General features: G+C 33.9%; 1 protein-coding gene across 1 annotated transcript; it reads left to right on the top strand.

The window, feature by feature from the left end:
• Positions 1 to 5,143: 5,143 nt before the first annotated feature.
• LOC147399679 (glucomannan 4-beta-mannosyltransferase 9-like) lies at positions 5,144 to 10,846 on the top strand. The gene is made up of 9 exons (XM_086445136.1): positions 5,144 to 6,051; positions 6,161 to 6,259; positions 6,534 to 6,786; positions 7,540 to 7,650; positions 8,315 to 8,451; positions 8,564 to 8,677; positions 9,480 to 9,679; positions 9,784 to 9,981; positions 10,115 to 10,846. Exons 1-9 carry the CDS (start codon positions 5,722 to 5,724, stop codon positions 10,275 to 10,277), a joined length of 1,605 nt encoding a protein of 534 aa, XP_086301262.1. The 5' UTR covers positions 5,144 to 5,721; the 3' UTR covers positions 10,278 to 10,846.
• The last annotated feature ends 2,236 nt before the right edge of the window (positions 10,847 to 13,082 follow it).

The raw sequence follows: 13,082 nt of genomic DNA, 5'->3' as shown, positions 1-13,082 counted from the left end.
TCCCCTGATTTACAAAAAGTTTGGACAATGAAATCCTAACTATTTTTATTCCCAAACTACCAAAAACAACGTTCGACCTAAAGTATCTTAGTTATATATATAAAATATCCTCGAATTTCCCAAACAACTACAAGTTGAAAAATGAGGTTCGAATTTGACGAATGCTCAAATTAGTGCAAAATGTGCAGGGACTTACATGTCATTAGAGGCAAAAATAATTGTTTTATTAGTACAAAAAGTTTAATATCCTCTTAAAAATATAATGTGGCACACTCAATCGGACCCACTAATCTTAGACATTTGACTTTTTTTTTGGACATATACACAATCAACTTTATTCGTGAATTTTATTTATTAGATTTGTGATTTTTAACAAGTAACTTTAACTATTAACTCGATCATTTTTCCGACACTCAAACCTACTTATTAGTCAGATTATATAGGATTAGACGAGCCAATTAATTGTGCAACAATGCATTTTGAGAGGAGCAATGTCAAACTTTTCACATTAAGAAAAATTACAAATATATTTAAACTAAATAAACTTTTGGAGAAAATCCCCCATGTCAATTTACATGCAGTTCGTGTAATATTCTTTTACAGTCATGACAATTTGATGTTTTTTTTTTTTTTCAAAGGCCCCCTTGTGTCTCCATCAAAGAACTGTAGATCATTTACCTCGGGATACATAGAAGTAGAATCATAAATCTTTTTCTTGTGCATCCCGAGACAAACGATCTACAATTTTATAGTGGGGGCGTCAGAAAAAAGAATATCAAATTATCACGACTCTTTCTTTTATCTGAGGAGTTCACAACGAACACACCTGAGATTATCATAGGAATCTCTTAGAAACATAAATTTATGAAAATTTCATGTTTTTCCACTCACTTGTACCTTTGATGTTCTTACTTCTTACTAGAGCATATTTGAGGTTAGAAAAGTCAACTCTTTTTACCAATATGGTCATGAAAAAGTTGAAAAGTCAAACATATTCTCACAATTTTTTATGACCGAATTACCCTTATTCACTCCATTTTTAATCATTTTTATTGTCCCAGTAGTTATCATTGGAACAAGTCATAAAGAAAGTATTCTTTAAAATGAATTTAAATTTTAAGAAATGGGAATCTAGGATATCAAAGGTATTTTAAGAATTAATTTATTTTTAAAGCCCCTGCCGACGGTTTTTTCACACAATACCGACAACTGCTTCGATACCTAACAATGAGCTAATAGTGTAAGTTGCTTCGGTTCACACAAAATCACTCGAAATATATAAAAAAACAAACTATCAATTTGTTTGAAAAATATGTGACCAAAAATAAAATAAATAATAAATCCCCAAAAAGAGGAAATAAAAACAATTAACATATTTTTGCTGATAAAACATCTCAACTGTATTTAACATCAATCGAGCTGTCAAAGATCCCATTTAGACAAGTTCCAAGTACACGACAAAGAAGTCATGATATGGCCCCTCAGTCCACGATTAATAACGAAATTGACCCTGGACTTTTGGTCTTATGATGTTACGTTAACGATAATGACTGAGGACCTTAAACTCAATTACACTTCCACGTGGCACACTGTAAAGTTTACATGACCTGTTAAAATTTTGGATTAAAAGGAAAAAGAAAAACAAAAGTTCAAATCAGATTAAATGATGCTTTAAAGTTTTGTATCACTAGAATGTTTTGGCAAATAATTGGATTATCTTAGATCTTTCAAAATGTATCGAAATATTTTGATTGGGATGATCTTGATTTTTTATTTTATTTTTTACTTCTCCAAATATTGCCCTTTATGAGATTTCGATCCTTGTTATTAATCGTAATGGTACTTTTATAATTTTATTTGAATATTTGTAATAAAGACGGGATTGTTATTTGACAGTTTCTAAAGAAACTAGTAGGTAGCCTATGCAAATGCACATGTATTATAAAGACTTATTTATAATTTAAAATAATAATTAAGCGGATTTTGAAGATTAAAAAAAAAAATATTTTTGTACTTTTAAAATTTTAATCTCTAGATCGTGAATTTTAATTTTATTGGTTTTTTTTTTTGTTGTTGACAAAAATGACTTTGATGGTATGAAATTTAAATATAGAGGTGAGGGCAATTTGGACCTTCTAAACTTTTGTGTGTGACGTCATTTGCAAATGCACATGTATCAAAAGGGTTTATTTATAATTTAAATCATTGATGGAAGAGTTTTTGTATATTACATAATAAAAAGGATACTTTGATAATTTTGAAAACTACACAACTTAATTACACTGTTGGTTGTAATTTTCTTGGTATTTTACCAAAATGACCATGATTATGGTGTCGAACCATTTTAAGTCCCTTCGCTAATTATAATAGTAAAGATAATAAAATAATTATTTTGTAATCCCTTTTACTTGATTTTTTTTTAAAGAACTTAGTTACAAGTTGGTTTTTTATGGATTTAGTTATGGGAGATGAAGGTTTTTCGTTGCCTATGAATCCAAGCATCTAAAGTTGGAAAACTCCTCCCGCAAAGACTTCCCCTTTTCAAGGTTTTTCCTCTTATACAAGTCGTACATCATTTGAGATAAGAAATATCTTATAAAAATTGAGTCGTGTTGGAGTGACCTTAAGATTAATCTTAATTCACACTTTGTAGACATGAAAGCGTGCACAAAATCATAAATGCTTTTCATTTGTATCTCAAAGAAAAGCATCTATGGTTCTGTACACACCTTCACATCAACAAAGTAAGTTATGGTCACATCACTCCAACACGACTCTAATAATTTTTTTTAAAAATTACTTTAGATTCATGATTTTCTAAATCGAATATTTTCACTCGGTCTTACGGGGCAAGGGTATAGAATTGCTGAACGGTTTTTTCGGGATGCTTCAAGATACACAAGAAATCAATCAACGGTGTTGTGCCCTTACCATGTCCAACCGAGTGGAAATACTCGAGACAGAAAATCATTAGTCATTATTTTAGCATTATATTTCCTATTTGAAAAAAGTTGAAGTAACATTGAAATTGACATCGTTCCGCATATTGCTGATGTGGATGTGTATACATAATCATACATGCTTTTTCATTAAGATACGATTGAGAAGCATCTATTATTACGTGCAAGTCAATGTGTGAAACAATGTCAATTTCAATGTTTCGCGAGCACAACTCTTCCTATTTTAGCCTTGTGTTTCTTGGAAAAATTTATGTTGACAATGACCACTTTCCCCATTGATTATGTAAAGTACGGTGTTGGTCGAGGCTCAAAACACGCCTTGACCTGCGTGCCCTAACTCCACACAAGTCAAATGGTAGAGCTGACCCTTCTTTGGGCCATGACATTTCCACTAAAAGAATAAGATTAGAAAGATATTTCGATTACTTAGGAGCAAATTCACTTTTGATTTTAAGTCTTGTGTGTGTAAATAGGTGTTTTCAGTTTGGTTTTTTAGTATTTTTTAGTATTTTGTTTTTTCATATAAAGATGTTCTAAATTGATTAAGGTATCATGTTGTCAATCTGTGACATCCAATTCTAATACACTGATTTTGGTGAGACTAAGGTAATTGTCAAATTTCATTTTGACTAGAAAAATGCTGAAGTAACAATGAAATTGACCTCATTTCACACATTGCTGACATGAATATGTGTACAAAACCACATATGATACATGTGAGAAGTATATATAGTTATGTACACACCAATGCGTGAAACAATGTCAATTTCAATGTTACTCCAGCACAACTCTTTTAACTATGATTTGAGACACTATACATAAAGAGACCGAAGTGAAAAATAGTAATAGTAAACAAATTAATTTAATTTTCACAAATCCTTATATTTTATTTTGGAACAAAGGTGTGTTGTTTTGAAATTCATGTGCTAAGCTGATGAATCAATTGTATGGTGTCATGTTTATTGATAAATAATAAAATCCAAGTACTTAAATTCGTTCGAAATTTTCTCCTAATTTTTTTTTTCTCCATTAACTAATCATTGTTGTTTTTTCAATACATGTGGCACCATGCCGTTGGTTCATTAGCTTAGCACATAAAATTTGTAACAACAAACCTTTGTTCTTTATTTTGTAATTGTTAATTGCAAATTCATTATCTATTTATTGATTAAGCAAAATACAATTGTTACCCAATTCTAATACATGATCCAAACAATATATATATAAACAATGGTTTTTCAAAATATGAGTTAGAGGTTTTGGATTGAGTTGACTTTTTGCGATGGTGGTCACTATGATGAGAAGATCATTCTCACAAAAAATCAGTTTAATCTGAAACTTTTAAATCCATCAAAAATGATTTACAAATTATTGGTAAAAATTGATAAAAAATCGACAGTCCACATTCTAAATCACTTTTAATGGGGTTAGAAGTTTTAGATTTGACTGATTTTTTTTTTCTTTAGATGATCTTCCCATCATAGAGGTCATCCTCACAAAAGATCAGTTCAATCTAAAATTTCTAACCCATATTTTGAAAATTTATTAATGTTACATTATTTTTACATATGTCTCTTGATCCGTTCCCATATATATATAATTTACGAGTGTCAAATCTAGTCCAATTTAGATCTTCATGAATTTCACAAGACCAAGAAGTTTAGTTATCAATTTGTAATTCCATTGACCTTATGCTTGCACTCTGACGATCAAATTAGTAAATTATTTTTATAAAATATTATTTTTTTCTTTTAATTTTCATTATATAATTTATCTTTTTCGAATGCCTTTTATGATTTTTTTAAAAAAAATTTACAATTATATCGCATTTTGAAATTCAAACCATATCAATTTGGAGATTTCATGTAAAGTCTATTATATCACAATTTATCTGTTCATCGTGTCACGCAATTAATTGGAACCTCGAGAGCGATTATTCAAATCTCTCACAATAAACTATTTCCCTTTCCTACTAATAATGTTTCTAAAATATTAATGCAAATTTCGTGTTTACATGATTTCATTTAATAGATCAAAATCTTATGTAATTATTTTTAGAGGTGACAGGATGTATATGATATTGTACTTTAATTAATATAAAACGTAACGTTCTGCTTTCCTACCGTTTTATCAAACCCGTTTTGTTTAGGGCGCACGCACTTGTGGTTGGAAGAACAGTTGGGGTCCCAACTCTGCTTTTATAACAGCAAACATTAGTCCCTCCCTTACATAAAGAGAGGAGTTGTAGAGGAATTAAAGCTCAGATTTTTTACAAATCAGAAACCTAATTATATATATAATATAACAACACCCTCTTCCAGTTCTCATCTTCTCTCTCATCTCTTTTATTATTTCTTTCTCTCTTTCTCTCTCTGTCTCTGTTTTCTGCTCTTCTTAAGCTGGAGAGAAGCAGAGAGGGAGGCTTTAATTAGTTTTGTACCATTGAAAGAGATGAGAAGGGATTGATATAGAGAGAGGGGTTTTGTGTTTAAGAGAGTGAGATCTTAACTGGGGTTTTCTTTTCTTCTACTCTTGTGGGTCTGGTTCTATAATGGAGTATAGGGGTTTGAGCAAGAGACTGACAGTCCAGCTCTGCCGCATTGTCTTGCGTAATTCAGAAGCAAGATTCGAGAGAAACTAGAAAGAGATTCGTGCCCTTTTCGCAAAGTTAATCCCTTTAAATCCTTCCAGATCTAAGTGTGTCTTCTAGTCTCCTGTTTTGGGTTCTACTCTGTTTTATTCTTTTCAAAGAGAGAAAGAAATGGATCGGATTTCTACAACCACCCTTCTTCCTGAAGAACTTCAGGGATCGAGAGATGACATTACGGAGCAAATTGGATTGATTTGGCACCAAATCAAAGTACCATTAATCATTCCTCTCTTGAAAATCCTAGTGGTTGTGTGCTTAGCTATGTCGATTATGCTTTTTATCGAGAGGGTTTATATGGGTGTCATAATCGTTCTCATTAAGATATTTGGGCAAAAACCTGAGAAACGTTACAAATGGGAACCCATTAAAGATGATGTGGAGATGGGTAACTCTGCTTATCCAATGGTTCTCGTTCAAATCCCAATGTACAATGAAAAAGAGGTATCGTTCTCTCTCACTCCATCCAATGTCGCTTAATTACTCTGTATTTTCCTCAGGGTTTGCGATAAATTAAGTTAATTTTGTGATTTGTTTTTGGCGTTTGATGCAGGTTTACCAGCTCTCCATTGGAGCTGCATGTGGCCTTTCATGGCCGTCTGATCGAATCATAATCCAAGTACTCGATGATTCCACAGACCCAACCGTCAAGGTCTTCACACCAACCCCAAATATTAAAAAAAAAATTTCCTTAGTTTTACGAGGCTTTGTGATCTGGGTTTCTACTGGCTTCTAACTTTACAGATTTACTTAAGCATAATCATCATTAGCTATAAAGTGTTAAACCCATTATAGTCAACCCCACAGTAGACAGTACCATCTAATTAAGAAAATTTTAACTTTTTTCCCCCTCAGAATTGTTCTTTTACGATCTAGTTTACCTTATCTGATCTGGGTTTCTTTAATTTTTTGCATTAAAATTACAGGATTTAGTGGAGATGGAATGCCAAAGATGGGCAAGCAAAGGAATCAACATCAAATACGAAATCAGAGACAATCGAAATGGGTACAAAGCTGGAGCTCTTAAAGAAGGAATGAAACACAATTACGTAAAGCAATGTGATTTCGTCGCCATTTTCGACGCAGATTTCCAACCCGAACCTGATTTTCTATGGAGAACCATTCCTTTCTTGGTTCACAACCCAGAGATTGGTCTTGTTCAAGCTCGTTGGAAGTTCGGTAAGCTCTCTTAATTTCTTAATCCACCCACATTAATAGCCAAATTTACACCTTTATAGTTAATAGCCATTAAAAACACAGTTCAGTTCGATCGAGTGTCGGTGGTGTTTTTTTTTTTGGTTTTTTTTTTTCGTTGTTGTAGTGGTTGTTGTCGTTTTCTCTTTCAGTCTCTGTGGCGAGATTTGTTCCAGACCGAAAGTAAAGTTATGGAGCCCACCCAATCGATCATGGTTAAAGCCATGGTCCAGTCCTCCTGAATGGCACAGTAATCACCGTCCATCAAGATTACCAAGGTTCACATCAAAACGTTACGCTAGGCCCAGATTAATGGCTCCACGTGTCCAATTACTTCCATTGTTTTGACATTGACGGAAATGCCCCCAAACACCTTCCGTGGTCAGCGACAGGTTGTCCTTACTTAGATAACTAAATTTTCGGGGCAGATCTGTCATATTATGATTGTGGCACTGGGGCAGTGATGTTATATTTCTTTTCAATACTGCCCCTGTCCGTATTAGAAGGACAAATGAAAGGGTAAGGGTATTTAAGTAATTTAGGGTTTTACTCATTCAGCAGCCCATGTGCATTTGTTGTTCTTCGTCATATAGTGAACTCTTACTTGTGGGACCTCACGTTAAACCACCGACACATGGACTTACTTTTTTTTTTTTTTCAATTTAAGTTAATATTTTAGTATTAATTTTATTAGGAGCAGTTGTTGACTTATTGGTGGTTTTCCGGGCGGTATTGCAGTGAACTCCGATGAGTGTTTAATGACAAGAATGCAGGAGATGTCACTCGATTACCATTTCTCGGTTGAGCAAGAAGTTGGATCGGCCACCTATGCTTTCTTCGGCTTCAACGGTAAACCACTTAATGAATTTTATAAATAATTTTTTTTCGTGTAAAAAAGTTAATCCAGAACTTCACAGAATTTCTAATTTGACCAATCGAAGGATGTCACATGTCTTTTTTTATTTTTATTAATGGAGTGCAATTTTTGGAGACCCACATAAACCATACATTCCATTTGTTAGGTCTTAAAGGCATCCCAAATTACAAAATACCAGTTATTCATATGGGGACATCCTTCAATATTTGTAGGCTAATGGGAATATGTGGTTTCAGTGCAGTTTTCAAAATATGGGTCTCCGAAATCGTACTTTTTTTAATGAGGGTAATTTTGTAAATTGATGATACTCCCAATACACATAGCGTCCTACGTCTGATTCGAAAATTTTCACTCGACTGACGTGGCAAGGATATAAAACCATTGATCATTTCCTTGTGCATCCCAAATAAAAAGATCTATGATTTTGTGCTCTTGTCACGTCAGTCACGTACAGATCAAGTGAAAATTTTCAAGTCAAAAAGTCACTGACTCTTGATTAATTCTATTTCTATGAAATTCCAGATTGACTTTTTTTTTGTGTAAATAAAATTTTTCTTCACTTTTTAATTTGTCAATACACTAGTGGTTTATATATGACCCACCGAAAGTTTTTTATTATTTAATTTTATTAAACAGGAACTGCCGGAGTTTGGAGAATTACAGCACTTAATGAAGCAGGAGGGTGGAAGGACAGGACGACAGTGGAAGACATGGATCTGGCGGTCCGTGCGAGTCTCAAGGGATGGAAATTCGTGTATGTTGGTGGTCTCAAGGTATTATTGTAGTCCCATCTTTTCATCAAATATATTTTTTTTTAAATATGGTAAGAGAAGATTTAGATCGGATGGTTATGATTATTGTTGTATATATATATGAACTGATTAGGTGAAAAATGAACTACCAAGTACTTTGAAGGCATATCGTTATCAACAGCATAGGTGGTCTTGTGGGCCCGCAAATTTATTTAGGAAAATGGCAATGGAGATTGTAAGGAATAAGGTCAGTAATTTGTAATATTTTATTTTCGAATTTTCGAATTGAGAATTTATGTTGCCACACCATTTTTTTTTTCTTATCTTAAAGATTTAGGCTCGGTTAAATGAGCTTTGTTTGTTCTCCAATTCCATTATGTCCAAAGTCATGTATTTTATCATTAAAAATTGAACATATCTGTTATCACTATCTTTATTCACGTTCTCTTTTAGAATCTTCAATTTGAATATCTCTTATAACTAAAAGACTATAATCAATCTTTATTGAACATGTTTAAACCATCTCCGTGCCTTCGTTAGATACTGTGTTCAACACTGAACTAACGGGACAGTGCACAGATAACCACAGATTTCTTTCCTCGAGATATAAATAAAGAAATCTACGGTTCTCTATGCACCACCGCATCATCTCAGTGTTGAACACAGTGTCTAATGAAAGCAGTTCAACATTTTCCATATTCTAAAACACATTCATCTCTAAAATTGTATTTCTTAGTCGTTCCACTCATCCATCTCAACATCCTTATCTCTCCAATACTCAATTTATTGACATGATGGAAATCCAAATTGAAGAACTTTGGAGAAGAAGGAACCGAAAGAGGGTGTAGTCATTAGAAAAAAAATAGAATGATTATTGCCCTGCAGGTCATTATATATTTTGTTACTGTTTAGTGTATTTTAATTTTTAAAAAAATGGTGTGGCAATGCATGCTCCCATGTCTTTTTTTTTTTTCCTCTATATTGAAATTTATGGAAGTGAAATCTAAATTTAGTTGTTGATTTTTCCTTTTTTATTATTTTTACTGCAGAAAGTCTCTCTGTGGAAGAAACTTTATGTCATCTACAGCTTCTTCTTTGTTCGAAAGATTGTAGCCCATGTTGTCACTTTTGTTTTCTACTGTGTGATAATTCCATCGACGGTTTTAGTTCCAGAAGTCGAGATCCCAAAATGGGGTGCTGTTTATATCCCCTCCATTATTACCCTTCTCAATGCAGTTGGAACTCCAAGGTCTGTTATCTTTGCAACTTAATCTTTCATCTCTCCAACCCAAACTTTAGTTACTAAAATTATTTGGTCCTTTTGTTCTTGTTTGTGTTAATTTTATCTTGTAGGTCTCTCCATCTGATGGTTTTCTGGATCCTGTTTGAGAATGTCATGTCACTGCACCGAACTAAAGCGACCTTCATTGGTCTATTGGAGGCAGGGAGAGTAAACGAATGGGTTGTCACCGAAAAATTAGGAGATGCTCTCAAAGTTAATAAAGCAGGAACCAAAGCACCCAAGAAACCTCGACTCAGGATCGGAGAAAGGTAAAATTTTAAGAAAACATGCTCAATTCAATTAACCAAGTTACTATTATACATCAATTTTGTACCTTTCATGGAAGTCAAACTTCATAGTATCGTACCTTGATTTAATTGTTTCATGGTTAATCATCAATAGGCTCCATCTGTTGGAACTTGGGGTTGGAGCTTTTCTCTTCTTTTGCGCTTGCTATGACGTTGCATTTGGGAAGAACCATTACTTCATATACCTTTACCTACAAGCCATGGCATTCTTCATCGTGGGGTTTGGTTACGTTGGCACCTTCGTCCTCAGCTCTTAGCAGGACCCGTGTCTGTGGTGGTATCTCTTTCTTCGACAACGTATATTAATGATATTTTAGAAACATTTTTATCACATTTACTATTGTGTTAGCTCATAAGGGGAAAAAAATGCCGGTCATTCTTTTATGCCAAGGGGACGCACTCATCTCGTGCCTCAAAGAATTCTGTGAATACTCGAGAAGTCAAGAAGATACACAAACTTAAGAAAGAACAAATCATATAGAAGCAAAGAAAGAAGCATGCATAAGCAGCATATGGGTTTTGACCCCCAAGTGGGTGTGACATCTTTGAATGGATTGCTTGTAATTGTTGGATTTGTAGTTTTTTTTTTTTTTTTTTTTCTTTTTTCAATCCCTTTTGTTGGGTTTTGTTTTTGGAGGGTTTCAATAAGCTGAAATTATCTTTCCTTCCCTTTACATAGTCTCTATATGTGTCTCTTTTATCCTTTTCTGTGTCAGTCCACAGACTGAGAATAGTGTTTGACAAGGAAATGGGTTTTTGCCTTTTATAATTTGTAGTCTCTTTAAAACAAAAATATGTAGTAAGGTGGACTACTTTTTGTTTTTTCTCCTAAGATGGACCAAGTTAGAACAAAACCCTCCAGGGGACCACACCTTACACACCCTTTTAGTCAAAATTCAATCAGAATGCCATCCGAACCTTATTTGAATCACTCACCATTTTTTTTACAATCTCCAAGCATGATAAATTCTAGCACAAATTTTCCAATGCAAAAACCTTGAGACTCTTCATGGAGCAAAGCAATATTCTTTCCTACGGAAACCAAACTCCTACTTGCCTTCACTGATGATGCTATCAACTTCTTCAAGGAAATGAAAGAAAGAAGAGAAAATAAATTAGCTACAATTTCTTCCACCAAAATCACGGTTTAACAATTCTTGGTTTCCTAATCAAGACGAACCCACTTACCTGACTTGGAATTAGAAATACCCATACCTACTGATGGAAAAAATGTTCATTGTTTCAACCCCATAATCAAAATTTTAACCATGTCCGAAGGCTCTACTAGGTAGAGATAATACAATTGCTTTTCTGCTTTCAATAGGATGCATTACCCAACAAAAGGAGAGGAAGGAACTGAATAATAATTGTGGTCTTGTTATTTTGGTGCGAAGGAACGAGCTCTAAGTAACTACTTCCATAACAAAAAAAAATAAAAAATTGACGCTATCAGATAGAATGGTCCCAACACAGATGGACAAAAATGGACTACCATCATTTCAGCGCAACATTAAAAAAAGGGTTGCAAGAGGTTGGACAATCCAAAATCATAAAGGTTTCCTCTTAAGACTCCTGTGAATTCTACCATGGCATGTTAATCACCATTACTGAAGGCAAAAGCAGATCTATCAAGAATTTGGTTGGCAGACATTCTTAGCTAGTTTACACTCTCAGATGGCAGTTAAAGCCATGAAGAAAACAACTCTCACCACGCCTAGGAGAATCAAATAATTGCAAAGCTCAAATTTATTTGTTTCTTTCCAAGGGCATTTGAGGACACTAATTACTTCAAGAAGGGAGCAAAGCAGACGAATTCCAATCTCAACAATACATTAATTGGTAGTCTCAAAAATTCGATCTGTGACTGTTACATGGTGTTTGAAAGCCTTGTCACTAATGAAAACTTAACCTACCAGACTACAAATATCATTAATGGCAGGACTTGGGCATGTACTGATGTTTGTAATTCAAGTTTTGCCGACCCCAAAATTTTGGATCAAGCTTTGATGATGATGATTATGATTTGTAATACAAGTTTCCATGTTCATTAGAAAAGTGGAAAAAGAAAAGAATTGACCATAAAGTGAAGAAAATTGTCAGAGTTAAGTAGGCAAAGGAAAAAGATGCATTCTATAGATTATGAAATGTGTTTCCTCCACTTCTTTTTTTCTTTTTATTGATGGGCTAGCAATCCTTGAACCCACGACCTCAAAGTTTCTTTGCATTGATTTGTATCAAACCAACTGAGCCATGGAATTAAGCCCAATAGATCTTTTATAAATTGACAATCCTCTACTTCATTCAGTCTTTGTGAATGATAATTTAGTAATTCTTTTACAAGTTCTAGGGGACTCAGGCAAGGTGACCCATTGTATCCCCCCACCCTTTTTTTTTTTTTATCATTGTCGTGGAAGCCCTCAGAAGAATGATACGTGGAGTAAGTCTTTGTGCCTTGAAAGGTTTTGGTGTTAAAGACAATGCTACTTTGATGTCTCATCTTCAATTTGCAGATGACACTTTGGTTTGCCTGTCAACCTTAGGAAGAAGAGTAAGATTTTGGAGTTGACTCAATTTCAAATATTCACAATTACCCTTAGAGCTTACAAGTCCTCAAGCATTTAAGATCCCATCATTGAACCTGTGAGGAAGAGCTTGGGATTATAAAAAGCAATATATCTATCTAATGGGGAGTAAAATGGCTTTGATCAATAGCACACTTGCAAGGTTTCCAATCTACTATATCTTCCCATTTTCAATGCCAAACAGTGGAAAAAAGTTTAGGAAAACTGGTCGGAGACTTCTTATGGAATGATTAGGATGGTAATCACATTCATTCCGCTTGATTAAATGGAAGCTTGTTTGCTGTCCTAGGATAAAAAAAATGAGTCTTTTGTTTAGGAAGCTAGTGTTATTAATTCTACTATTTGTGGAAAATGACTTTGGAGATTCATGATCAATCAAGATAATCGTTACAAAAGGGTGGTCAAGGCCAAGTATAGGCAGAGAGCATCCGAGGGGAGATCTTCTTTTGGGAGAGGGAATTGAGTGTTTTTGGGAGGAAC

This window comes from Akebia trifoliata, chromosome 6 (assembly GCF_017979445.1).
Source record: "Akebia trifoliata isolate Shusen 1 chromosome 6, ASM1797944v1, whole genome shotgun sequence".
NCBI classification, from domain to species: domain Eukaryota; kingdom Viridiplantae; phylum Streptophyta; class Magnoliopsida; order Ranunculales; family Lardizabalaceae; genus Akebia; species Akebia trifoliata.
Note: the sequence above shows the minus strand (reverse complement) of the source record. Positions and strands in the feature narration are given on the sequence as shown.

Bases quoted from the DNA above. Each gene is read 5' to 3' on its own strand.
- LOC147399679 (XM_086445136.1), top strand. From the start codon at position 5,722: ATGGATCGGATTTCTACAACCACCCTTCTTCCTGAAGAACTTCAGGGA. The intron at 6,052-6,160 runs GTATCGTTCTCT...CGTTTGATGCAG, and splicing joins CAATGTACAATGAAAAAGAG to GTTTACCAGCTCTCCATTGG. The intron at 8,452-8,563 runs GTATTATTGTAG...TGAACTGATTAG, and splicing joins TGTATGTTGGTGGTCTCAAG to GTGAAAAATGAACTACCAAG.